The 27810-nt window shown below is 47.6% G+C and overlaps 1 protein-coding gene across 1 annotated transcript in view; it reads left to right on the top strand.

The window, feature by feature from the left end:
- The first annotated feature begins 8205 nt into the window (after positions 1-8205).
- Positions 8206-27810, top strand: part of SNRNP200 (small nuclear ribonucleoprotein U5 subunit 200) — a 30825-nt gene continuing 11220 nt past the window's right edge. Inside the window, exons 1-29 of the mRNA XM_050754969.1 lie at positions 8206-8378; positions 8900-9063; positions 10467-10638; positions 12421-12613; positions 13086-13141; positions 14417-14515; positions 14873-15025; positions 15138-15237; positions 15425-15561; positions 16126-16209; positions 16310-16483; positions 16776-16913; positions 17153-17308; positions 18193-18363; positions 20566-20759; positions 20978-21101; positions 22167-22316; positions 22565-22675; positions 23262-23393; positions 23561-23749; positions 24077-24274; positions 24701-24853; positions 24962-25042; positions 25333-25416; positions 26098-26204; positions 26510-26628; positions 26902-27056; positions 27144-27333; positions 27532-27705. Of these exons, the coding sequence (XP_050610926.1) occupies positions 8334-8378; positions 8900-9063; positions 10467-10638; positions 12421-12613; positions 13086-13141; positions 14417-14515; positions 14873-15025; positions 15138-15237; positions 15425-15561; positions 16126-16209; positions 16310-16483; positions 16776-16913; positions 17153-17308; positions 18193-18363; positions 20566-20759; positions 20978-21101; positions 22167-22316; positions 22565-22675; positions 23262-23393; positions 23561-23749; positions 24077-24274; positions 24701-24853; positions 24962-25042; positions 25333-25416; positions 26098-26204; positions 26510-26628; positions 26902-27056; positions 27144-27333; positions 27532-27705 (4003 nt within the window). The 5' untranslated portion in view covers positions 8206-8333. The remainder of the gene's footprint in view (positions 8379-8899; positions 9064-10466; positions 10639-12420; positions 12614-13085; positions 13142-14416; positions 14516-14872; positions 15026-15137; positions 15238-15424; positions 15562-16125; positions 16210-16309; positions 16484-16775; positions 16914-17152; positions 17309-18192; positions 18364-20565; positions 20760-20977; positions 21102-22166; positions 22317-22564; positions 22676-23261; positions 23394-23560; positions 23750-24076; positions 24275-24700; positions 24854-24961; positions 25043-25332; positions 25417-26097; positions 26205-26509; positions 26629-26901; positions 27057-27143; positions 27334-27531; positions 27706-27810) is intronic.

Raw genomic sequence — 27810 nt, 5'->3', positions numbered from 1 at the left:
CCTCTGTGCTTCCGGGAACTGCTTTGTGGCTTTGCCTTCTCACAGCCGGAGTGACCCCGATAGGCTCTCAGGGATGCTGAGGCCAGCTTCCGGTGCAGGACTCTGTGTCATCTCCTCTCCTGGGCCTCCATCTAATGGGGCCATACAGCCCTTTTTTTGCTGGGTTTGTGCTTGCTACTAACTTTTTCAAAACTGAGCAATATATTGTTGAGATTTCTTTTTTTCTTTTTTTGAGACACAGTCTTACTCTGTCACCCAGGCTGGAGTGTAGTGGTGCCATCTCGGCTCACTGCAACCTCTGACTCCGGGTTCAAGTGATTCTTGTGCCTCAGTCTCCCAAGTAGCTGGGATTACAAGCGTGTGCCACCATGCCCAGCTAATTTTTGTGTTTTTTTGGTAGAGCTGGAGTTTCACCATGTTGGCCAGGCTTGTCTATTGTTCAGATTTCATACATAGATAGCAAAACCATAAAGCATGAGAATGACTAACATAAAAGTTAAGGAAGTGGTTGCCCCTGGTAGAGGGAGATGAGAGAGAGAAGCAATTGGGGAGCGCCCCCAGGAGTTTCATGAGGTCCTAGGGTAGTAGGCATCCTGCTGTTTGCTTGCTTTCCCTGTTTCTTTGCTGCATTGGTATTGCTTCCTATCTCCTTGGCTTTCCCATGAGATGTTGCCCAACTGTTTATGATGTGGGCTGGGGATGTTCTAGGATGGGGAAACTACATCACAGATTACACCTCAATGAAGGGCAACAACAGCAGTCACCATTGTAAGTGTTTTATTTGTATTAACTAATTTGGTCTTTTCAACATCATCCCTATTTATAGATAAAAGTACTGGAGACCCAAACAGTACCAAGCAATTCAGTGTTTTCTGAAGGAAGACAAGTCAGAAGAGTGGCTTGCACCTGCAATCCCATCACTTTGGGAGGCTGAGGCCAGAGGATAGTTTGAGCCCAGGAGTTCGAGACCAGCCTGGGCAACACAGCCAGACCACCCTCCCCCACATCTCTACAAAGATTAAAATTAAAAAAATTAACTGGACATGGTGGCGAGTGCCTGTGGTCCTAGCCACTTGAGAGGCTGAGGCAGGAGGCTCACCTGAGCCCGGGACTTGAAGCTGGAGGTTGCAATGAGCTATGATCGCATCACTGCACTCCAGCCTGGGTCACAGAGTGAGAGTTGGTCTTAATAACAATGATAATAATAAAAAAAGGCAAACCAAATGTTCAATGCAACTGCATTTTAAGAACAAGTTTAGAAACCAAAACTTTACTCAATCAGTAACCCTGTAACTAATAACAATATATATTTTAGTCCCACGTTGAGACAGAGCATGCAGAATGGAGAAAAGACAAAGGAACTAAGTGGGAATGGGAAGGACAGATAGCAGGGAACAAGGGAAGGGCAGTCTCTTCTGGTGCCCACCAGGTTTTCACCTTATCCAGGGGCCAAGAAGCCAGCTCTCCAGGGACTAAAACTAGACGCATGAGGACTTGCTTCCACAGAAACCATATAGAATTTGGGGCTGTGAGCTGTAGAGGGAGTGGAGATCCCTCCATGTGGATGAGGAGGGGGTGGGGGTTCTGTGTGTCCGTCCATTCACTCTTGAGGGGCTCTGGTCCCTGCTTCTACCGAGGTGGTGACCCCTTTGTGTTGCCGGCGTCAGATTTCCTGTTTGTGATGCCCTTTAGTTTCTGTGTCTGCCCGCCTAGGCTTTGTCCTCAGGCTCATCCAGTAGCTGGGATTTTTCTGGCCACAGCCTCCTCTGATTCTGGCCCTGAGGGACTGAGTGTCTTTTATTTCAGGCTGCTCTAAAACCACTCCAGCTGCGCCCAGCACCGCTTCCTGCCACAAGACCGGGGAGGATGGTGACTTGGGTTCCGGTAACAAAGCCCCTTCCGTGAAGTTCCCCAACATACTCAGCTTTTTCCTTAACATAGCTGAGGTTGGGGAGGGGTCCAAAGAATCAGTCGCACAAAGGGAGAGAGCAGCTCTGTTCCAATAAACGAGATTTTGCACGTTCCAGTGCTTTCGGTCCACTGGAAGCTCTATATCCTCATTGCTGATGCCGTTTGTCTCGGTTTTAGGGACCCAGTGACTCAGCACCCACAATCATGTTGCCTCTTGGCTGTGGCTGCAAGGCTTGCAGCTCCATAGTCATGACAACATTAAATCCCCTCCATCCAAACTGTCAAAAGTCTGGAATTTTACCCTACATAAAAGATAGTTACGGTTGCTGTTTCATGGATGCTGGCAGAAGACACAAGACGCCTGGGTCAGAGACAGAATAATGTATGGCTCATGGCACAACAATCAGCACTAGCATCCTGCTTGTGTCAATTCTTGCTCTCTCAAGCCCCACAGGGGCAACATGGAGAGGCCCAGGTGGATGCTATGCATGGAATGGTTTGCATTGCAGAAAAGGAATTCTGATTTCAGGGAAACTACCTATTTCATGGCCATCCTTCTCTCTGTCCTGGTGGAAGACATTACCTTATTCCTCAAGGCTGCCCACTACACACACAGCTCTGGGAAAGGGCCTAGGAAAGTGTGGCCAGGGCCTTGCATTCCTGGCACACCCAGCATGAACACGCAGGCATGCTCTGGACCACGCAGTCTGCCTTTCCCAACCCTGGCCTCAGACGGTGCTGAAGAATAAAATAGGATAAATGCCTGGCACATAATAAACTCAACCAATGCCAATAATTATATAATCATTCGAGTTGGTCAAAGAAATTAAGGCAGTTCTGACTATATCACACTCCTGAACATGTACAAAAAGTGACATGTACTAGTTAAATAAGAACTTAAACACAGCTGGGCATGGTGGCTCACGCCTGTAATCCCAGTACTTTGGGAGGCCGAGGTGGGCAGATCACTTGAAAGTCAGGAGTTCGAGACCAGCCTGGCCAATATGGTGAAACCCCATCTCTACTAAAAATACAAAAATCAGCTGGGCATGGTGGCCTATGCCTGTAATCCCAGCTACTCGGGAGGCTGAGGCAGGAGAATTGCTTGAACCCAGGAAGCAGAGATTGCAGTGAGCTGAGATCACGCCACTGCACTCCAGCCTGGGGCGCCAGAGCCAGACTCTGTCTCAAAAAAAAAAAAAAAAAGAACTTAAACACTACAAAGGGAAGGGATCCCTTAAGTTTCTTTTGTCCTGAGACAAAAAATATACAGAATATCTAATTACATCTTGCCTTTTAGATATTTTCTTCAATGACATTTCCAAATCATTTGTTCACACTCTTATTTTACTCTCCAACCCAACACATTAGGGATTGGCTTAAGTCCAATGAGCCTCAACTAGTGTGGCAAAGGTTTGTTACTTTTGGCCTGCATAATTATTGACTTCCAACTGTAGTAAATTATAAAACCTTTGCTTTTTCACTAATATCACCAATTTTCTTTTTTTTTTTTTTTTGAGACGGAGTCTGGCTCTGTCACCCAGGCTGGAGTGCAGTGGCGCGATCTCGGCTCACTGCAAGCTCCGCCTCCCGGGTTTACGCCATTCTCCTGCCTCAGCCTCCCGAGTAGCTGGGACTACAGGCGCCCGCCACCTCGCCCGGCTAGTTTTTTGTATTTTTTAGTAGAGACGGGGTTTCACCGTGTTAGCCAGGATGGTCTTGATCTCCTGACCTCGTGATCCGCCCGTCTCGGCCTCCCAAAGTGCTGGGATTACAGGCTTGAGCCACCGCGCCCGGCCACCAATTTTCATTTTTAAAAATACCCATTCAGGCCGGGCATGGTGGCTCAGGCCTGTAACCCCAGTGCTTTGGGAGGCCAAGGTTGGAGGATCGCTTGAAGCCAGGAGTTCAAGACCAGCCTGGGCAGCACAGCAAGACCGTATCTCTATAAACAAACAAACAAAAACAAATCAACAAATTAGCCTGGCATGGTGGCATGTGCCTGTAGTCTCAGCTACTTAGGAAGGTGGGAAGATCACTGGAGCCCAGGAGTTTGAGGTTACAGTGAGCTATGACTGCACCGCTGCACTCTAGCCTGGACAACAGAGCCAGATCCCATCTCAAAAAGAATTCCACTCATTTAATACTCAGGGTGAAATGCAACAAAATATTAATTGCTCCAATGCGGCAGCACTGGCTAAGGCCAGAAGCAATGCCACTAGACTGTGCTGCTGTTGGAAGGGCGGGTAACTTGTCACCTGTCTGGAGAGTGCAGATGTCCATTATGAGAGGCAACTGTGGGGTGCCAGGCACAATGCATGGAGAACTGAGGATAACACCAGCAGCTCAAAGATTGCCCATCCTGTGTTGGGCTCTGGCAGGAACTGGCACTTGAGGCTTTCACTGAGGCTGCCCTTCAGTTGCCTGTGTCTGCCTCCAAGAAGAGCTGATGCTTGGTGACCCTCCTCACAACAGACACAGTCACCAGTGCATGGAGGGCACTGTATCCATGTCTGTTGGCTTATTTTTTAAAAACTGCTTTGTAGAGGCAGGGTCTCACTGTGTTGCCCAGGATGGTCTCAAAATTTCTGGGCTCAAGCAATCCTCCTGCCTCAGCCTCCCAAAGTTCTAAAATTACAGGCATGAGCCACTATGCCCAGCCTTACTGGCTTATTAAAAAGTTGGTGGTGGCTGGGCGTGGTGGCTCACACCTATAATCCCAGCACTTTGGGAGCTGAAGCAGGTGGATCACTTGAGGCCAGCTGACAGCATTCTGGGAACAGTCACGTCATTGAATATGCCCAGTGCCGGCAACCTGTTACCTCTGCATGAGGCCTGGAGTCTGGGAAACAGCAGTCACTCAGAACCAAGTTTATTGGGTGGAAGGGCCATCAGGTTGGGTAAGATCATCTGGGATAAGAAAGGATAGATATGACCAAGAATGGGGCAGTTTTCCTTTGTGAGTCATAAAATTGCCTCCAAACACAGAGTGTTTAGGAATGTTTTTAGGGAGCACGGGCTGCTGGATAAAACCTGACACTTGCTATTTCCTGGTATAGTTCTAGGTGCCAGGCAACCCTATGGTGTAGGTAAAATTATCCCTGTTGGGCCCAGAGTAGCTAAAAACAGGCCTAAGATCACACAGGTAGGAAGGGGTAAAGCTCAGATTTGAACCCAGATGGTATAACAGAAGAGTCTATATGTTCAACCGCCTCATGAAACTGCCTCTTGGTTAAAAAAGACGAATGCCTCCTAAAGTGAAGACCTGGAAGGGAACAAGCCTGTTTGGAAACACAGCAGACGGGCCGGGTGCGGTGGCAGACTCATGGCTTATCCGCTTTCTTTTTGCTTTCCCTTGGTCCTGCCAGCCTGACTCCTGTTCCTTAATTAGGACTCCACATCTAGCACCGTGAGAATCACCTTCCTGAAGCTCAGCTCTGTGAGGACGCCCCTGTGCATAGGGGGTGAAAACAGAAGGCCTGGCTTTGTGGCAGATGAGGCCAGACAAGTCAAGTATCTTCTTGGGGCCTTGATTTCTTCATTGGTAAAATGGGGGCCCTCAATATATTTCCCAGGGCTTGATGGGGATTCAATGATAATGTATGCTGAAGTGGAACTTTACAAATGCTTGTCACATATACACTCAATTTTTGCTTAATCTAAGTGTTCTAATCAAATACATGCTATGAAGATGTGAAAAACAAATAAAACTCCTCAGACAAGAAACATGCTATGGCTTCCTGTTGTCTCCTAAATAAAGTAAAAACTCTTCACAATGGCATTTTTTTTTTGAATGGAGAGATTAAGATTAGACTCTCTCTCATCACATTGTTTCATTCTTTACATTTGCCCTGCAGTCAGCTTAATGGAGTTCTTAACAGTACCCAAGATACACCTGTGTCTTCCCGCCTTCATGCTTTTTCTTTTTCTCTGTCCCTGTGAAATCCCCCACCTCCTGCCTCCACGGAAATCCTCAGCCACCCTTTGCATCACAGCTATAAAGCCTCACAGGCACTCCTAAGTCAGAAGTGATTTCCCACAGTGCCCCCTTGTGGCACTGACTGCATTCTGCCTTTTCTTTTTCTTTTTCTTCTTTTTTCCTTTTTCAGAGATGCAGTTCTTGTTCTGTTGCCCAGGCTGGAGCACAGTGGCTACTCACAGGCATGATCATACCGCACTATGGTCTGGAACTCCCGGGCTCAAGCAATCCTCCTGCCTCTGCCTCACAGGTGGGTACCACCATATTTGTAGTTTTACTTCTCCTGTGAGACTTGAACTCCTCAAGGGTCTTATCTATGCCTTGTCTTTCTCTGAGTCCCTGAAAGTGCTCACAGAGCACATACAAATATTTGAGACATAATTAAATGAAGTGACAGGTCTTTAGATACAGAAATGCAGGACCCAGGCAAAAGTCTGGGTAACCTGTGCAGGCCTGGGGTTGGGGAGTAGCGAATTCAGTTAATCTTTGGAGAGAGACAGCACGTGGACTGAAACAAAGCTAAATTCCCTTGCTCTGAGCCCATCTTGGTAACTAATGTCATCCCGGGGGTCTGTACCTGCCAGGGTGCCCCCAGTCCTTTAGCTTCCTGAGGATAATCCTCTATTAAAAATTGTCTAAAAACAGACCGGGCATGGTGGCTTACACCTGTAATCCAGCACTCTGGGAGGCCGAGGTGGGAAGATTGCTTGAGGCCAGGAGTTCAAGACCAGCCTGCGCAACACAGCGAAACCCCATCTCTACCAAAAATACAAAAATTAGCTGGGTGTGGTGGTGCACACCTGTAGTCCCAGCTACTGGGAAGGCTGAGGCGGGAGGATGGTTTGAGCCCAGGAGAAGTCGAGGCTACAGTGAGCTGAAACTGTGTCACTGCATTCCAGCCTGGGCAACACAGCCAGACCCTGTTTCCAAAAAAATTGTCTAAAAACAACTTTAGAGAGACAAAAACTATACACTATAAAATTCTTTATTTATTTATTTATTTTTGAGATATAATCTGGCTCTGTCGCCAGGCTGGAGTGCAATGGCACGATCTCAGCTCACTGCAACCTCTGACTCCCTGGTTCAAGTGATTCTCCTGCCTCAGCCTCCCGAGTAGCTGGGATTACAGGCCCATGCCACCACATCCAGCTTATTTTTTTGTATTTTTAGTGAAGATGGGGTTTCACTATGTTGGCCAGGATGGTCTTGATCTCCTGACCTTGTGATCCGCCCGCCTTGGCCTCCCAAAGTGCTGGGACTAGACCCCTTCCCCCATTTTCAACAAGTTGGCCCAGGAAGTTTCCCCGAGCCCCTTCCCCAGAGTGAGGAAGCATGGCTGTCATTTTTCTTTTCTATCTTTTTAATTAAAAAATTGTTTTCATTTTGTGGGGGAAGAGTCTTGCTATGTGGGTCAGGCTGGAGTGCACTGGCACAATCCTAGCTTGCTGCAGCCTTGAAGTCCTGGGCTCAAGCAATCCTCCTGCCTCAGCCTTCCAAGTTGTTGGGACTACAGGCACACACTACCAGGCCTGGCTACTTTTTTATTGTTTGAAGAAACAGGGCCTCACTATGTTACCCAAGCTGGTCTCAAACTCCCGGCCTCAAGCAATCCTCTTTCCTCAGCCTCCTAAAGTGCTGGGATTACAAGCATGAGCCACCACATCCAGCCTGTTGTTCTCTGGCCCTGCCTGCACCGGTTTCCCCGGGCGGCAGACAGGGCCCTGCCATAGAATGTCACCGACAACTGGGAGCGGATGGGGGCCCCGGCCCTGTTCGTTCCGCTGGGTGAGAACGAGGGTCTTGGGGCCACCGGTTTAGCTGGGACGGGTGGGGGACAGCAGCTTTCTTTTTCAATTGTTCAACACAGAAGAGAAACCCAAAGCAAGACGCCAATCATTAAAACACGCAGACACAGACACACGCGCACGTGACCTCGCTCGCTGGGTGCTTTCGTTACCTCAAACGGAAACGGGACTTTTCAGGCCCTCTTTTCCTGCCTACCTCATGGGACTGTTGCCAAAGAGGAAGGAAGCGGAAGGAAAGGTCTTGGGACGGGACAGGGGCTAAGCGGCCGTACGTTCGTTACGATGTGAGGGGTGCCGGGGGGCTGGAGACTGAGGTCGGGGAGAGCACGGGCCCTGGGTCCTTAGGGCCTGCGGGCGGCCGGAACCAGAGTGCGCGGGTCTAGGGATTCGGGAACCCAAACGCACCAGGCCCACACATCCCACTCAGAGGGCTGCGGGAAGCCCCGCGCATACGCCAGGGACACGCCCCGCCCACACTTCCGGGGCGCGACCCGGAAGCGGAAGGGAGCCCGTTTCTTTTCCTTCCCCCAGTGCGTCTTTCCTGCGTCGTACCGGCGCGGCGGGAGCGGAGGTCCACGGCCGTTTGCAGCGTGCGGCTGGGGGGCGTGGAGGCCTGAAGCCTCCAAGCAGCCGCGGCCATGGCGGATGTAACCGCCCGTAGTCTGCAGTACGAGTACAAGGCGGTACGTTTGGGCTCGTGGGAGGATTCCAGGCTCAGGAGTCCAGTGGGGAGGGGGAGGCTGAAAAAGAGAGTTTCATTCTGAAGGCCTCCAGGAGAGCCACGAAAACGGAGGGGAAGTGGAATCGCGGTGAAGGTGGGGGTTATTTGATGACGTGAATAACCTACGGGGGTCTGGGGAGTGCTAAGATCTCTCTAGGAGGAGTTTCTCGAGTCCCTTCAACGCTAAGCCCGCCCCCTTCCACACTTCACTCCCAACCCACTCACCACTTTTCCCAGATGTGGGTTATGATGGGCACTGTTAGGAACAAGAATTGCTTAGCTGATTCGACAGGCCGTAAGACTTATTCAGCTCTATGCTTCTGCACAGCGTCATACCATGCAGTTCTTAAGGAAAATATCATTATTACGATTAGCGATTATAAGCAACTAGTTACTACGATTCTTCCATCAGCTGGGGTAACTGTGATAGTAGGAACTGGCCCTGCTCATGTCAAAGCTTCAATAATGTTTTGATCTTTTCAGAACTCAAATCTTGTGCTCCAAGCTGACCGCTCTCTCATTGACCGGACCCGCCGGGATGAACCCACAGGAGAGGTGCTGTCCCTTGTTGGGAAGCTGGAGGGCACACGTATGGGAGACAAGGCTCAACGGACCAAACCGCAGATGCAGGAGGAAAGAAGAGCCAAGTAAGTGCTAAGGGAATACTATTTTTTCCTTCAGATCCAAAGTCTCTTCTCTTTAACATTCGAGCAGCATTTTGGCCGGAATGCTTGGTGTAAGATCAGTGGCATTAAAACGGTTTAGTGAAGGTAAAAACAGAACAGGAGAGTTTAAAGATTTTTTTGGCCTTAAAAAGTGTACCTAAAGTGGAAAATAACTTGTTGGTACCTTTTTCTTACATGTGTGTTTCTAGTCCATAGACAGATCTTACTTTTCTTCAGGGTGTTTTCAAGACCCTTGCTATTCCTATGTCCCAGTAATTCTTTTTCTTTCTTTTTTTTTTTCCATTACTAACTTTCTACCCCTATTTTTCCCTTTACTCTTGTCCACTTCTTACCTATTTTGTTGTTACAAACTAATTTAAGCATCCATGGTATGAAAGACAGTTTTTTTTCTTATTTTGCATTTTTTTTCTTTTTTTCTTTTCTTAAATATTTCTTGGGGACGCATTTCAAAACTTACCTTTACCTCACCATTATCTTTTGATCTTGAATATCTTGGTGTCTTGCTCCCTTTCCTATGATGATGTTTCCAAAATTCATGGGCTTAGTTTGATTAAAGTATGTTTGAAATGAGTTAATACATTATCTCCACTTTGTGCTATATCTTCTTTTCCAGTTTTGTTATAATTGGTTGATAGTCAACGGCAGTAGATTCTGTTAGAGCTTGTTTCTCTAGTTAGAAAAGGAAAATGCATTTGAGAGATGAAAAACTAGTCAAAATCCTATTATATAATAGTCTCATACAATGTATGAAGGGTTGTCCTTTTTTTTTTTTTGAGAAGGGTTATACTTCTTTTTTTTTTTTTTTTGGAGATGGTGTCTCGTTCTGTCACCCAGGCTGGAGTGCAGTGGCGTGATGTCTGCTCACTGCAACCTCCACCTCCCGGGTTCCAGTGATTCTCCTGCCTCCGCCTCCTGAGTAGCTGGGATTACAGGTGCTCGCCACCGTGCCCGGCTAATTTTTGTATTTTTAGTAGAGACAGGGTTTCGCCATGTTGGCCAGGCTGGTCTTGAACTCCTGACCTCAGGTGATCCGCCCACCTCGGCCTCCCAAAGTGCTGGGATTACAGGCGTCAAGCACTGCACCTGACCAAAGGGTTGCATGTTTTAAATGAGAAACATATCTCACTGTAATGTGTAGTGTATCTAGTGAGAAGACGATGGGGAATTTTTCTTTCTGTCACTGGGTCCCATAAAGAAATACTCCTGCAAGTGATCAAGGTCCAATAGGAATCATTTGCTGAGGCTCAGGTACCGGTTTTCAGATATTAACTTCCTGCCATGAAGCTGAGGAGAGGAGGGTGGGCTTGATCCAGTCTTCCCTCGGGGAGGAAAGGTTCTGCCATTCACCGTCACGTGTCCACCAGGCGAAGAAAGCGTGATGAGGACCGGCATGACATCAACAAGATGAAGGGTTACACTCTGCTGTCGGAGGGCATTGATGAGATGGTGGGTATCATCTACAAACCCAAAACTAAGGAGACCCGGGAGACCTATGAGGTGCTGCTCAGCTTCATCCAGGCTGCTCTTGGGGACCAGGTGAGTGTGATATTGTGAAATATATATTCGGTCTTGGTTTCATTTCCCGGCATACAGCTTCTATGATCCTTGGAATCTTCGAAGTGATAAGCGTCTTTTTGTCTGCTGATGAGTTAACTGATGGCTGGCAGCACCTAGATAGCTTCAGAATGGAGGCTGGTCATTTAATCAATCTGCCTACATAATGAAGCCCCCATAAAAACCCCAAAAGGACTAGGTTTAGAGAGTTTGCGGATAGCTGCACACATGGAGGTTTCCGGAGGGTGGTGCGCCTGAGAGGGCCTGGCAGCGCCATACCCTTTCCCACATGATACCCCTTGCCACATGCCTGCCCTGTGCACCTCTTCCGTCTGTTGTCTGTTGGTAGGCATCTTTTGTAATATGCCTTACAGTAAAAGTAAGTGTGTCCCGATCTGTTCTAGCACAGTAGTTGAATCCCAAAAGGGGATTGTGGAAAGCTCGATTTGTAGCTGTACAGTGAGAAGCACAGGTCACACAACCTGTGCTTGTGATTGGCATCATGGAGTGGGAGGCAGGCTTGTGGGACTGAGTCCTCAGCCTGTGGGATCTGACTCTTATCTCCAGGTAGTTAGTGTTGGAACGGAATTGAATTTGAGGACACCAGCTTGTGTCCACTGCACAATTTTTGGATTGGTTGCTGGTGGGGAGGAATTGTCACAGAAGCCTTCTGTGTTAATTGTTGTAAGAGTATAGAAAAAACAAATTTGCTTTATTTCTTTTTTTTTTTTTGAGTTGGAGTCTCGCTCTGCTGCCCAGGCTGGAGTGCAGTGGCGCGATCTCGGCTCACTGCAGGCTCTGCCTCCCAGGTTCGTGCCATTCTCCTGCCTCAGCCTCCTGAGTAGCTGGGACTACAGGCGCCCGCCACCACATCCGGCTAATTTTTTGTATTTTTGGTAGAGATGGGGTTTCACCGTGTTAGCCAGGATGGTCTTGATCTCCTGACCTCGTGATCCACCCGCCTCGGCCTCCCAAAGTGCCGGGATTACAGTTGCAAGCCACCACAGCCGGCCAAGTTTGCTTTATTTCTATATTCTCAGAGCGAGGCGGCCAGAGGATGAGACCGTGTGTCAGAAAAGGAGAGGGTCACAACTGGGAGGCTCCAGATGAACCTTGCCTCTGGATCCCCTTGTGGGATGTACTGGTCTGCAGAAAGGGCTTGTATTTACCGAGCACTCGATTTGTGTGGAACAGCACGTGTCTTTCTCCCGCCCCCTCACGTAACTCCATGAATAGGTGCTGTTAATACTCATTTTCCATTTTATAGAAGAGAGATGTGAGGCAAGAATAATTAAGTAATTTTCCCAAGTCACAGAAGTAGTATTTGGCAGAGCCAAGATATGATCCAGATAGTTTATATCTAGAATCTGTGTTCCTAACCATTACACATGTGTGATTAGATTGGGGACCATTATGAGTCTGAGGAGCTCTGTTGATGTGGGTGCTAGAGGAAGTGAGGACAAAGAATTACAAAAGTGTGGCAGGCTAGAGGAGATCTGCCAAGTGACTGCCACCTGGAGATGTGGCAAGCTGTTGTGGAAGCTGTGTCCTGCTGCTTGAGGCCACCTAGCTAATCTTTTTAAACAGATGAGTCTTCCTTTAGTTGTGGCATTTTAAATCAGCATTAATGAGAAAGATCAGAGCCTAGTATGCAACAGGTTTTGAGAAAGTGTGGCTGTTCGCATCCTGCCGCCACATAAACCTGGTTGGTGATGTTCTCTCTGTCATCATTCTCAATATTGATTGGTTGTTTCTTGCTACCAGCCACGTGATATCCTTTGTGGGGCAGCTGATGAGGTTCTAGCTGTTCTAAAGAATGAAAAGCTGCGGGACAAGGAAAGGCGAAAGGAGATTGACCTGCTGCTGGGTCAAACAGATGATACCAGATACCACGTGCTAGTGAACTTGGGAAAAAAGATCACAGACTATGGTGGAGACAAGGAAATCCAAAATATGGGTAAGTGAGCTCTTTATGTCCTGATCATGTTAACTGGTTGTTGTTGACCCCTAAGCATGCATCTTCTAGCATCATTCATTTAAAAACCTTAGTGTCAGTGAGTTCCCATAATTTGTTGTGTGTTTTTTGAAGAGTTATAATTGATAGACACCAGAATCCCTAGATTTCAGCAGCTGTTCCTTACTCTGAGACCCTTTTGTTGTGTAGAATATGGGAGAAAATGTGGGCAGAGCCTTGGGGGCTCAAGTGGTTGAGCAAGCAGAGCTGGGCTGACTCCAGGGCTGGCAGGTGGAGAAGGTCTTGGCAGTGGCAGCATAGGTGGCTCTCTCGTGTTGATCATCTAAGTGCCTGTGTGTGTCCTTAGCACTTAGATCTTTCCTGAGGAGAGGTAGTTGGGGAGGACATTGGCTCCAGAGTGGCTTGTTTTACTAGCCATTCACTGCCCTCTTTTTCTAATCCTTCGTCGTTTCAGATGACAACATTGATGAGACATATGGTGTGAATGTGCAGTTTGAGTCTGATGAGGAGGTGAGTGATAAACAGGCCCAGTCCATTCTTGTTTTTGAAGTTGATGAAGGTAAAGGGACCCCTTGTAGTGTAAAGAAGCTCCCTAGTTTAAACCAGATACATTTTATGGTGGTGTGTGGGTTTCAGACTTAGGCATTATATGTTCTTTTGCTTAAAAAAAATGCAGTTATCTTTTAACTTTTCTACAGCAAATTTAAACTAACAAATGTAAAGCAACGTAATTATTTAAAATATACCAAGTGGATCAGCAAAAAGAAAGACAAAAGATAAAGTACAGTGAATACTTTGAGAATGTATCTGCTATGTTTTACTGCATTTTAAACGTATTACAATATTTTCCCTTTTTTCATTACTGTGTCCCCACTGCCTGTTTCAAAAGATTGCACATTTGCCTTAGAGCATGGCTGTAGTTCGTACATGGTTAAGTCACTGGAGTTAATGTTTACCGTCTAATAGAATTCCTTGAATATAAATAGGAATAAGTGGGGTACTTTGAAAAAATTACAGAGTGCCTTAGAGTTCTCAGTGAGTAGATTTGGCTCCTGAAAGGGAAAATGGATCCCTGGTATATATACCAGGGCTGGAAGAAGGGGTTGCATGGGGAGAGTTAGAGGACTAGGAGCCAAGACTTCTGAATTTGAGTCCTGTATCTTGGCAGGTCATTTTGCCTCAGTTTCTCTTTCTATAAAATGAGGCGATTTCAATAGGTGATTGCTAAGCCACTTCCTACAGTATAGTTAATAGGATTTGATGATTTTAAGTAGCAACAAACTGCTTTGCTTGTAGCAGTTCATTCATTTAGCAGTGCTCGTTACTGAAGCACCTGCTTTGACTATGACACTGTGCCAAGTATGCCTAATGTGCAGTGTATGAGTAAATGGAGTGGTGAGCAAGCTTAGTGTGATCTCTTCATTCCCGAGTCACCATCTGCTTTCCCAGACGTGCCTCTGCATAGCTCTTCTCTTCTGTTAGCTGATCACTGTTTTTGAGTGTTGATTGTTTGTGTATTAGAAAGAGGCTATGGTCCAGTTGATTGCCATTGTGGCAGCCTCAGGTAAGAAACAGAAAGTAGATGCATCTAATAAGTCTGTGCCAAGCAGTCTTTCTATTACGTGTCCACTGGAATAAGGCTGACCTTGGTTCCAGTAGGCTCTCGGTTTCACCCCAAAGCCATTTCTCTAACCATTGAGCTAATTTAGGGTGACTTGAGGGAGAGGTTCTGTGGTGATGCAGGATCAGCTCCAGATAATGGTTGAGTTGGGGCCATTTCCACAGGAAGGTGATGAAGATGTGTACGGGGAGGTTCGAGAAGAGGCATCTGATGATGACATGGAAGGGGATGAGGCTGTTGTGCGCTGCACCCTCTCGGCTAATGTAAGTTCAGTTTGCTTTTTCTCATTGCTGCAAGGTTACTTCTGGGTGTTAGTGCTTCTTCCCCATGCCTAGGTCCTGTTACATTTATTGAGCCGCCTTTTGCTAGAGTGAACCATAATAAACACTTAGTGTCTAGAGTTTCTTAAGATTTCAGTCGGTTTTCTTCCTTCCCAAAGATGTATGTTGATGAAGTCTTAGTCTGGTATTCTGAACTCAGTATTCCAGAGTTTTTCCCTCTGGAAAGTCCTCACAGAAGGTGGGCTGTGGGGTGGCAAGTAGAACTTGGTTGCAGGGTGGTGGCAAAGTGCTCTAGGCTGGCAGAGACCTGGTGAGCTAAATGCCTGGTTACTTTTGTAGCTCGTGGCCTCAGGTGAACTGATGAGTTCCAAGAAGAAGGATTTGCACCCTCGGGATATTGATGCATTTTGGCTACAGCGGCAGCTCAGTCGTTTCTATGATGATGCCATCGTGTCGCAGAAGAAGGCAGATGAAGTATTGGAGATTTTGAAGGTATGGCCAAGATAACAATAGTTGTATGTGTAGTGTATCTTGGCACATGGGGACAGCGTATGAAGTGGCAGATGGCTTTGTCCTTAGTGGTGGTGTTGCCTTCTCTCTGCAGACGGCCAGTGACGATCGGGAATGTGAGAACCAGCTGGTTCTGCTGCTTGGTTTCAACACCTTTGATTTCATTAAAGTGTTGCGGCAGCACAGGATGATGAGTGAGTATATGGTGGGCTCTTCTTGCAGAGTGAGTACATATGTGTGCGTGTGTGAGATGGAGATTCTGTTGTTTTCACAACCTAAGTGCTTGTTTCTTTTATTTTTCTTCTTTCTACTCTAAGGATGAAGGTTTTTTGCCTTACTTCCTCCTCTTCACTTTTCCTTTGTTCCTTTTGTTGTGGGTAGTTTTATACTGTACCTTGCTGGCCAGTGCACAAAGTGAAGCTGAAAAGGAAAGGATTATGGGAAAGATGGAAGCTGACCCAGAGCTATCCAAGTTCCTCTACCAGCTCCACGAAACCGAGAAGGAGGATCTGATCCGAGTAAGGACTGCGTTGGTTTATCTGTCTGATTTCTGAGCTAACAGTGGCTAGAAGATTGCAGCATGAAGCTAAATTCATATTAAAAGTGGAAGTTGAAAAAGTAATTTCTCTAAATTTTTCGGGATTTGTCAGTGCATACAGGTTAGAATCAACACATCCACATTGGTTTGGTCGTTAGACCAGTGACCTGCTGCTGTCTTTCACCAGCACTATGGGGATCTTTATTGTTTATTTGCACAGTAAATACATGGTGTTTACTAAAATAGAGTAACAGAACACATGTGCTTGCTTAACAGAACCCACACTTTTACCCCTCAGGGGTAGCCCTTGGTACTTAATTACAGAACGTCTATTTCCGGCGTCCCTGTACTGCGCATTGCCCCTTTAAAGCTGTGTGTTCGCTCTGATCATTCTGGTGGTCCCCATGTAAAGCGTTGTCTTTCTGTTTGGTGACTTATTAGTGAGCACCTGTGACTCAAGTATTAGCTAAGCAGGGACAGAAAAGGACAAGAACCTGTGATACTGATGAATTGTTTTTGTGATTTTCATCTTCGTCCGCTACAGGAGGAGAGATCCCGGAGAGAGCGAGTGCGTCAGTCTCGAATGGACACAGATCTGGAAACCATGGATCTCGACCAGGGTGGAGAGGTAGGATCCAGGGCGATTTACGTCCCAGGCCTTGTTGGGTGGAAAACGCGCTTGCTCGGCTTGCTCACTTCCTTGGGGTTTTTGTCTTTCACGTTCCCAGGCACTGGCTCCACGGCAGGTTCTGGACTTGGAGGACCTGGTATTTACCCAAGGGAGCCACTTTATGGCCAATAAACGCTGTCAGCTTCCTGATGGATCCTTCCGTCGCCAGCGTAAGGGCTACGAAGAGGTGCATGTGCCTGCTCTGAAGCCCAAGCCCTTTGGCTCAGAAGAAGTAAGTGAATTGCTTTCCTCAGTTCTCTGCTTAGTTCGCCTCCTGGTTTGGATTTCAACCATTGACCAGAATGTAGCTTTGTTTCATATATAGTTTATTTTAGGGCTGAAAGCTGCAACAGAATTTTCCCATTCTGATTTTGAGCCCAGGGGACAATATTGATTTCTGGACTGACCTTTAATGGAGAGTTATGCAAAGAGATTGCCAGGGAACAAAATCCTGGCAATCCCACAAAACCAGTCTGCTCAGGGATGCTGCCAACATGATACCGATGGCGCTTCTTTTCTTCTAGCAACTGCTTCCGGTGGAAAAGCTTCCAAAGTATGCCCAGGCTGGGTTTGAGGGCTTCAAAACACTGAATCGGATCCAGAGTAAGCTCTACCGTGCTGCCCTCGAGACGGATGAGAATCTGCTGTTGTGTGCTCCTACTGTAAGCGCCACCCTGCCTGCTTTTTTCTTGGGGAATATGGGTGGAGTTTCTGTTGGAAGATTGTTTTTTATTTCCACCCCACCCCCTAATTCTTTGTCCTTTGATGGAAGAGAGGTTAAATGGTAGGATAAAGTACCCAGGAAAAATTCTATTCTCTGTTTGGGAAATAAGCCCGTGGAAGTTAGGGCAGTGAGAATAACCAGGTGAACAGGCGTTCTCATCCCTGACCTCTCCCGTAGGGTGCTGGAAAGACCAACGTGGCCCTGATGTGCATGCTCCGAGAGATTGGGAAACACATCAACATGGACGGCACCATCAATGTGGATGACTTCAAGATTATCTACATTGCCCCCATGCGCTCCTTGGTGCAGGAGATGGTGGGCAGCTTTGGAAAGGTGAGGGAGTAGAACTTTCCTCCAGAGGATACGGGGCACAGCTGTCAAAGTGTTGTGGCCGGGCCTGGACCTCACCGCTTTTTGTGTTGGGGCATCTCTGGAATGCCTCCTGGGATTGTTTTTATTTTTTATTTTTCTCTCCCCATTTCCAAGATGGAACTGAACCCAGGTACAGAGTTTCTGAAGTAAGACTGTCCTGAGCCATCTTTTACAAGGGTTAGCATCTTTCTTTCATCCTCTGCATGGCAATTTCCTGCAGTTGGTATCATTTGTGTTATTGACGTATTTATGAAACATCAAATGGATGTGGATAATAATAGACCTAGTGGTGTTACTCTAGGTCTTGTTATCTACAAGTTGCCATTTCTTCCTCTTGTGTACAGAGTTCCCAGAGATCTTTTTTTTTTTTTTTGAGACAGGGTCTTGCTGTCACCCAAGCTAGAGTGCAGTGGTACAATCATGGCTCACTGCAGCCTTGACCTCCCAGGCTCAAGTGATCCTCCCACTTCAGCCTTCCTAGTAGCTGGGATTATAGACATGTGCTACCAGATTAGCTAATTTTTATGTGTTTTGTAGGGACAGGGTTTCACCATGGTCTAGAATTCCTGGGCTCAAGCATTCTGCCCTCACTGGCTTCTGAAAGTGCTAGGATTACAGGCGTGAGCCACCGTGCCTGGCCCCGAGAGATCTTTTGTCTGCTTTATTTGCCTGAGTTAAGTTTCTGTTTGTTTGAGGAAGATATGCTCATAAGATCTGATTCGCCTTGTATTCACCTGATGGGTTGATGCCTGCTCCCAAGGCCCTACACTCCAACCGCCCAAACAGAAAGCGTGGTGTCCAGGCCCCTTCAAGCACTCCTGCCTGATGTAGTTTTCCTCCCACAGCGTCTGGCCACTTACGGCATCACTGTTGCTGAGCTGACTGGGGACCACCAGCTGTGCAAAGAAGAGATCAGTGCCACTCAGATCATCGTCTGCACCCCCGAGAAGTGGGACATCATCACCCGCAAGGGTGGCGAGCGCACCTACACCCAACTGGTGCGGCTCATCATTCTGGTGAGTTGGGAGCGCTCATAGAACATAGAGGCCAGTTGTGTCAAGGAGGGTTTGCTGGGTTTTCATGCAAAATGTTTCTTTGCTGCCTTTTCTGTAGCACTAGCCCTTGTAATGACAGTTATTGTCAGCTTATGTTTGCCATGTTATTTATTTATTTTTATTATTTATTTATTTATTTATTTATTTATGTTTTGAGACGGAGTGTAGCTCTGTTGCCCAGGCTGAGTACAGTGGCACAACCTCGGCTCACTGCAGTCTCTGCCTCCCAAGTTCAAGTGATTCCCCTGCCTCAGCCTCCCCAGTAGCTGGGATTACAGGTGTCTGCCAGCAGGCCAAGCTGATTTTTGTATTTTTAGTAGAGATTGGGTTTCACTGTGTTGGCCAGGCTGGCCTCGAACTCCTGACCTCGTGATCTGCGCACTTCAGCCTCCCAAAGTGCTGAGATTACAAGCGTGAGCCACTCCGTCCAGCTTGCCACGTTATTCTTTGTATATATTTTTTATGTCTGAAATATTTTACTACACTTGATCTTAGCCAAAAGGCCGAGAAACGATATCTGAAATATTTTGAAACAAATGTAAACAGATAGACAAAAAACCATCATATCCAACATCATGAAGGGCTTTATAAGGAAAAGAATCCATTCTCTGAGGGAATGAATGAGGAATCGGGATATTGTATTCCGTATACACAGAAGCTTCCAGAGATTAGTGACTAAGTCTGAGTGTAGTTTCAGTTGTCTGGGAAGAGCGAGAAGGGAGACTTCGCATGTCGGTTTTCAGTGTTCTGGAGCAGGGGTTGGCAGTCTGTGGCTACTGGCTTTGTTCTGTTGGAACATAGTTATATCCATTTGTTTATGTATTATTTACAGCGGCTTTTGTGCTGCAATGGCAGAGCTGAGTATTTGCAATAGGGGCTGCATGGCCCAAAGCCTGAAATACTGACTATCTGGCTTTTTTTTTTTTTTTTTTTTTTTTTTTTGAGACGGAGTCTCGCTCTGTCGCCCAGGCTGGAGTGCAGTGGCCGCATCTCAGCTCACTGCAAGCTCCGCCTCCCGGGTCTATGCCATTCTCCTGCCTCAGCCTCCCGAGTAGCTGGGACTACAGGCGCCCGCCACCTCACCCGGCTAATTTTTTGTATTTTTTAGTAGAGACGGGGTTTCACCGTATTTAGCCAGGCTGGTCTCGATCTCCTGACCTTGTGATCCGCCCGTCTCGGCCTCCCAAAGTGCTGGGATTACAGGCTTGAGCCACCGCGCCCGGCCGGCTTTTTTTTTTTTTAGGCAGAGTTTTGCTCTTGTTGCCCAGGCTGGAGTGCAGTGGTATGATCTCAGCTCACTACAGCCTCCACCGCCCGGGTTCCAGCAATTCTCCTGCCGCAGCCTCCTGAGTAGCTGGGATTACAGTCGCCCGCCACCACGCCCAGTTAATTTTTTGTATTTTCAGTAGAGACGGGGTTTCGCCATAATGGCCAGGCTGGTCTCAAACTCCTGGCCTTGGGTGATCCACCTACCTTGGTCTCCCAAAGTGCTGGGATTACAGGCGTGAGCCACTGCACCTGGCTTTTTTTTCTTTGAGATGGAGCATCTGACTTTAAAAAAAAAAAAAAAGTTTCTGGTCCCTGCTTTAGAGCTTTGCTGCTTGAAGCCTAATCCATGGTGGGAGTCATAGCAGCAGCAGCATGAAATAGGAGCTTGTTAGAAATGCAGGATTTGTGGCCTCACCCCACACCTGCTGAATGCAATCTGCATTTTAACAACATCCCCTGGCTTTGGGATACTTAATAAAATTTGAGAAGCACTGCTTTAGACGGTGAGAATGCATCATTTGATGCATGATAGCTTTTGTTCTTGGGAACTATAACTGCCAGAGGTGAAGTTTCTGATCAGATCATATTTATATCCTTTTTCGTAAAGAAGTTTACCTTTAAGTAAAGTTGTAAACTCATTTATCTGAGTTTCAGAATTTCTTATTACAAAGTATGTCACTGAACTGTACCAAAGCAACTCATGGTCAGAGTCTGTTGCTTTCTGGAGTATTTCGTGGTAAATATTGTCTCCATCCTTTGGGCATCCCTGGCTTGGGATCCCGTGTGTTTTTCCTTAGGCATATTAGGTTATGTGCCTACAATATGGGACAAGTCCGGGAAAAGGAACTACGTATCTCTAGTGCTAGAGGTAATTGCTGTCCTCCAATTCCACAGGATGAGATCCATCTTCTCCACGATGACAGAGGTCCTGTCTTAGAAGCTTTGGTGGCCAGGGCCATCCGAAACATTGAGATGACCCAGGAGGATGTCCGACTCATTGGCCTCAGTGCCACCCTACCCAACTATGAAGACGTAGCCACCTTTCTACGTGTTGACCCTGCCAAGGGTCTCTTTTACTTTGACAACAGGTATCAGAAAAGACTGGGCAAAGTTCTGCCAAGGTGACCATCCTGCTCTCCTTCCCCTTTTCCAAGGAGTGCTGCTGTGTTGGGTTTTAGAAGGGCCTTTGGGTTTGATGTGCTGTGAATCAAGAAGGAGGAATATTGCTCTTGGGGCGGGAAAAAGACTGTTTATTCCCTCAGTGTTTTCCGCCAAAGCCTCATTTGTCTAACTGTTGAACTTCTAGCTTCCGTCCAGTGCCTCTGGAACAGACGTATGTGGGTATCACAGAGAAAAAAGCTATCAAGCGTTTCCAGATCATGAATGAAATCGTCTATGAAAAAATCATGGAACATGCTGGGAAAAATCAGGTTTGCCCATGGTTTGTGGTTACTCTTGAACCCTGTTCTTTCAAATGTTTGATTTACCAATAATTTGGGAAGATTGACAGAAATTAAAAGAAGACACAACATAAATCACCAATATCAGCTATGAAATGGGATATTACTACAGAACCTATAGCCACTGGAAAGATAATAAGGTAATACTATGAGTAGCTTTATGCTCATAACTTTAAAAATTCAGAAGAAATGAACCAGTTCTCCAACAACTACTAGTTAACTAGCAAAACTCAGCCCAGATGAAATGGATAACCTGAATAGCCTTACAACCATTAGAGAGTTTGGAGAATTAAAAATCCCCCCATCAAGCAATCCCCAGTCCCAGATAATTGTTTTGTCCATTCACATTATCCAGGGTCCCTCCATAAAAGGTTTGGGGTCGCTTACACTAAAAATACAAGACAATAAGAGGAAAATGAAAAACTAGTGAAGAGGGCATTTTACTAGACAGTATGATAGAATTTTTAAATTGAAAGTCGAGCAATGTTAACTAAGACAAAAAATAAGGGAAAGTGACTGGTTTTATATTTCTTTTTGTCTGATGAAATGAAGCATATGAATTTATATGAAGAGACAGATCTTTTCTTGGCACTAAAGGCTAGGAAGACTTCATTTCCTACAACACTGTACTAGTCTCAGACTTATTTCCTAAATCCTTTTTTGAGTAGTAGAATGTTTTAGCTGTTATTTTGCAGACACATTTTCATGCATCTTTGACTCTTGTTAGGTGCTTGAACATAAGTTCTGAGTTGAGAGGCCTGAATTTGTAGTCATAGTCTGTTTAAACTTGCTGTGCAAGGTAGAATGTTGAAGTTAGTTAATTTCTCAGTTCCAGAACTGTGAACTTGGTGGGTGCATTCCCTTGAAGTCTTTCCAGCCCTGTTGAGGCTTCCTCTGAGCCCGCCCACATTCCTGCCCTTTCCCCGCTCCAGGACCTTGGCTTCTGGTGGTGATGGTGCAACTTCTGCTTCCTGCCACAGGTGCCCTGGGGCTGTTAGTGTCTCGTGACTGTGGCAGACTGTGGCTTCTCCTTAGGTGCTGGTGTTTGTCCACTCCCGGAAGGAGACTGGAAAGACGGCCAGGGCCATCCGGGACATGTGCCTAGAGAAGGACACTCTGGGTCTGTTTCTGAGGGAGGGCTCAGCCTCCACGGAAGTCCTGCGAACAGAAGCGGAGCAGTGCAAGGTGAGGAGGGGCCGGCTGGGTTCCCTCATGCCTATCTGGCAGCCGTGTCCATCTGAGGCCTCAGACAGCTCCTCTAGGACTAGACTATGGCACTGTTGTTTCCCATGGGTTAAGGTTGATTGTCTGGATGTGATTATTACTATTCCACATAGTAGTTAAGGGGCAGGGTCTCATGGGAAGAGATTTCCTTAGTCCTTGGGTGAGTCCTACAGGAAGGCTCACCTCATCCCTGGTCGTTTGTTCCACAGAACCTAGAGCTGAAGGATCTTCTGCCTTATGGCTTTGCTATTCATCATGCAGGCATGACCAGGGTTGACCGAACACTCGTGGAGGATCTTTTTGCTGATAAACATATTCAGGTGAGGGAGTGCAAAGCTTTTGGAGGAGCAGGTGGGACGTACTTCAGAAGACTGGCAGTGTCAAGGTTGTGCCATGTTTGCTCCTGGTACTTTATTGCTTCTGGCCCAGCTAGCCCAGGTCGGAGGGTTGTGGTGGATACAATAAATAGAACCTTATGCCACTCTCCCAACTCTTCACACCTTGTGTGAGGGAAGATGAGTGAGTTTCGGACGGTCTGAGAAGCATAGTGAAGCAAGCACTTTGGTGACTTCAGATAGCTCCAAACAGTGCTTCATGGGGGCGTACGTGGCCTTGTCATTCCCTCTTTCCGGATAGCCTCTGCTTGACCTTTTCTAGTAACTTTAAGGTGGTTTAATACAGGTCTGCACTTGTGCCTCTGGAACCTTGAAATGTTCGTTCCTCAATAGATGAGGAACCCAAAGAAACCTTTCCTCTTTATTCTAGTGTCACATTGACAAGTACTGGGACCCCCCACACCCCACTGGCTAGTCTGATAGAAGCTCTGAGGCCAACTGCCTAGAGAAGCCGGGGATATTAACCCCTGATGGTGGCATCTCTTCTCATTGCCTTGCTTTGCCTCTGTAGGTTTTAGTTTCCACAGCAACTCTAGCTTGGGGTGTGAATCTCCCTGCACATACGGTCATCATCAAAGGCACCCAGGTGTACAGTCCAGAGAAGGGACGTTGGACAGAACTGGGAGCACTGGACATTCTGCAGGTACAGAGCCTTTGAGTTTATCCTCAGTGGGGATCGATATCCTTGCCTGAAATGCAGAGATGCTGTAAAGCTGGCAGATCAGAGGCCTAGTTCTGTAATGTAGATCCCTGCATCAAAATCACACATTCTCTTGCTATAGCATTCTTGGTTCGCTGTCCCTGATCTAGATGCTGGGACGTGCTGGAAGACCCCAGTATGACACCAAGGGCGAAGGCATCCTCATCACGTCTCATGGGGAGCTGCAGTACTACCTGTCCCTCCTCAACCAACAGCTTCCTATTGAGAGCCAGATGGTTTCAAAGCTTCCTGACATGCTCAACGCAGAAATCGTGCTGGGGAATGTCCAGAATGCCAAGGTAGGGGAGGACTGTGCCTGTTGTGCTTCATGCCTTCCCCACAGACACCAAGGCACCAGGTGTGGGTCGGTCCCTATTGTGCCGCGGGACAGCGGCGTCCGAGGCTTTCCATCCCTGCACCCACATCTTGGGTCTGGCAGATAGTTCCCCTTGTTACCAAGATCTTAGAAGATGCTTAGATGTTTTTACTAATGAAATGCTGAACACATTGAGAATATGATGTAATATGCATCGTTGTAGCTGGGAATTTCTAAGCAATTCATGGTAGCCTTTCATTTGGACATCAAGAGTTTCTTCATACTAAGAACCATGAGCTGTGTCTTGTAGGACGCAGTGAACTGGCTGGGCTATGCCTACCTGTATATCCGAATGCTGCGGTCCCCAACCCTCTATGGCATCTCTCATGATGACCTCAAGGGAGATCCCCTGCTGGACCAGCGCCGACTAGATCTGGTTCACACGGCTGCCCTGATGCTGGACAAGAACAATCTGGTCAAGTACGACAAGAAGACGGGCAACTTCCAGGTGCGTGGGGTGAGGGTTTTGAGGCAAAGGTCTCAGCAAAAGTTACTGGCCCAGGAGAAGATTTTCCAGATTGCTCTCGACGTGAGCACTGCCTGTCTAATCACCCGTTGCTTAGAACAGCAGAAAAGTGGTTGCTTTTCCTGTAACTCGAAGTGGATAATTTAGCTGTCTTGTCTGTGCAGGCATCATTTCACTATGGGTCAGCTTATTGTGCCATTTTTCTTCATGTGCCTGGGCCTGGCCTGGCACTTGCACTGCTGGGACTTCATCCAGTTGTCCTATTAGGACAATAACTTATAGGACATTGAGTCATATACTTTACCAAAAATCGCACAAAAAAACCTATAAGACAATAACTTACGGTCCACAGTTAGAGGCGGGAGCTCATTAGTAGTCAGCACTGGATTGAGCCAACCTTCTCTCCAGGTGACAGAACTGGGCCGTATAGCCAGCCACTACTACATCACCAATGACACTGTGCAGACTTACAACCAGCTGCTGAAGCCCACCCTGAGTGAGATTGAGCTCTTCCGAGTCTTCTCGTTATCCTCTGAGTTCAAGAACATCACAGTGAGAGAGGTGAGCTATGCAGTGTGCTGGGGCGGGGAGTTGGTGCTCAGCAAGTTGCTGAATGGTTTCCCTCCTCGGCCACAAGGCTTTCCCTTGACCTTTTCCTGCTTGTGGCAGGAGGAGAAGCTGGAGCTGCAGAAGTTGCTGGAGAGGGTGCCCATCCCTGTAAAAGAGAGCATCGAGGAACCCAGCGCCAAGGTGAGCGCCGCTCCTCTTTGCTTTGGTCAGGATGAGGATTAAGTGGTTTTCATAATCTTCTAAAAGATGAACCTTGAATTTGGGTTCATGTGTGGTATCCTGCTCAGTTCTCCTAGTTTTTGCAGCCTTCTCGCATGTTCTTTTTATATGAAATAACAATTATTTAGTATTTGTAAATCAAGACCTGTAGAAGATCTCACCTGGCCTGGATGCTCAGAGCAGAAATGTAATTCCCTTTCTTGGACTGTTCAGTGGTTGGTCTCCTGCTGGCTGATTTTGCTTCTTTACAGATCAATGTTCTTCTGCAAGCCTTCATCTCGCAGCTGAAATTGGAGGGCTTTGCCCTGATGGCTGACATGGTGTATGTCACACAGGTGAGGGTGGAGTTGTATGGGAGCTGTGAGAAGGGGCTGAACAGTTCAGTCCCTGTGTTCTGTGTGCCTGCTGGGAAAAGGAGGCCTGATGCTAGTGAGATGGAAGGAGTGTTCAGTTCTGCTCTTGCGGGGTCATTGGTTGGTGCATGTGTGGTACAGCCACTCTGTAGTACACATCTTGAGCACGTGGGAAAGGTAAGACCTTAAGAGGGAAGGCTTCAAGGCTCCACAGGCCCTCAGACAGGAAGAGCCACAGCACACGGTGTCTGCTTCCCGGCAGCGAAGTGATGTCCCACTGTTGCTGCACAGCTCATAAATAAATCCAAAAACGGCGCGGGGTTTTATTAGCTGCTCTTCATCTTTACCTCTAAGGACAGGTCACTGTACCCTCAACTCTTCCTAGAACTCTAAATGCTAAATGAGTCAAAAGCTTTAAAATCATGCAGTGAATGTTAGGTTAAAATGTTGTGCGGTGACCTTGAGCCGCACTTTTCTAATTGTTCCCCATTCGGCAGGCATCTACTGTATAGGAGGGAGAAAGGCGTAAAGACGGGGGACTTTGCCTTTGAGTTGGGGTGGGTGGTTGTGTCAGAGCTGGAGGTAATGAAACCGTGTGCAGAGTGGCTCACAAGCTTGGGGATAGTCAAGACTTAACAGTGGGAATGATGCTTCTTTGCCTAGTCGGCTGGCCGGTTGATGCGAGCGATATTTGAAATTGTCCTGAACCGAGGTTGGGCACAGCTTACAGACAAGACGCTGAATCTCTGCAAGATGATCGACAAACGCATGTAAGGACCCAGTGATCCGGATGCTGGTCCCCATGAGTGGGGTCCCCAGCCCAAGGGTCGTCTGATCTCTGATCAGACGTCTGAAGTCTGATCTGAACCTTGTTGCATGTTGAGAAGAGGGAAGGCCCTCTGTGGTCGGGCCGGGGGGTAGGAGAAAGGTGGAGGCCAGGGCTGGCACAGCGTCAGTGTCTGCCTTTAATCACTGTGTCTTGTGTGGTCACTGCTGAACTTTCGGAAGCCATGATGTGGACGGTTTGTCACATCCCTGCAGAAGGGACCAACAGCTTTGCCTCCTTCCTGGATAGGTGGCAGTCCATGTGTCCTCTGCGCCAGTTCCGGAAACTCCCTGAGGAAGTCGTGAAGAAGATTGAGAAGAAGAATTTCCCCTTTGAGCGTCTGTACGACCTGAATCACAATGAGATCGGTGTGTGAGATGCTCTTGCCTTGTCTTCACTGCCTGGGTGTCTCTCCCAGTCTGCCTACGCAGTCTTCCTGTTCCTAGCCCTGTGCGTTAGTATCCTGTGTTCCCTCCCCAGGTCCCATTGAAGGGCTGGCCCTTGGTCTGGGGACTTGGAATCCTGGGCTCCACGGACCATAAAGGGAAGGCCCTACTCCTTTCCTGCAGTGGCCCTCAGGCCCAGTTTGCAGGATAGTGGGCAGGCTGGGCTGTAGCCTTAGTACTCGCATTTCCTCGTAGGGGAGCTTATCCGCATGCCAAAGATGGGGAAGACCATCCACAAATACGTCCATCTGTTTCCCAAGTTGGAGTTGTCGGTGCACCTGCAGCCTATCACACGCTCCACCCTGAAGGTGGAGCTGACCATCACGCCGGACTTCCAGTGGGATGAGAAGGTGAGGCTCTGCTGGGCAGAGGAGCTGGATTGGTGGCGCGCTGTCTACGTTGACTCGCGTTCCTTTCACCCTTGCTTCTGTTGGCAGGTGCATGGTTCATCCGAGGCTTTCTGGATTCTGGTGGAGGACGTGGACAGCGAGGTGATTCTGCACCATGAGTATTTTCTCCTCAAGGCCAAGTACGCCCAGGATGAGCACCTCATTACGTTCTTCGTGCCGGTCTTTGAGCCGTTGCCCCCTCAGTACTTCATCCGAGTGGTGTCTGACCGCTGGCTCTGTGAGTGCCTCCTCTCTCGAGTCCCCAGGAACAGTCCCTCCAAGGACAGTAGAAGAATGTCTTGCACTTTGTCCCGGGCTTGCCTTTGCTGGGGACAGAGTGATACATACGCTGCGTAGGTTTCCAGTGTCCATGGAGGGGATCTAGAGGCCAGTGAGGTAAAGAGAGCTTATCTCCTTCCTGCTTCTTTTCTGGTAGCTTGTGAGACCCAGCTGCCTGTCTCCTTCCGGCACCTGATCTTGCCGGAGAAGTACCCACCTCCAACCGAGCTTTTGGACCTGCAGCCCTTGCCCGTGTCTGCTCTGAGAAACAGCGCCTTTGAGAGTCTTTACCAAGATAAATTTCCTTTCTTCAATCCCATCCAAACCCAGGGTAAGTGTTTCCATCCCTCCTCTGGAGGCTTTTGAAGTCACCAGGAGACAGATGTGTTCTGTGGCAGGCAGGGGAGTGGGGGCGCTCAGGCACTTGGTAGGCCTG

The sequence above is a fragment of the Macaca thibetana genome, chromosome 13 (assembly GCF_024542745.1).
Source record: "Macaca thibetana thibetana isolate TM-01 chromosome 13, ASM2454274v1, whole genome shotgun sequence".
NCBI classification, from domain to species: Eukaryota; Metazoa; Chordata; class Mammalia; order Primates; family Cercopithecidae; genus Macaca; species Macaca thibetana.
Note: the sequence above shows the minus strand (reverse complement) of the source record. Positions and strands in the feature narration are given on the sequence as shown.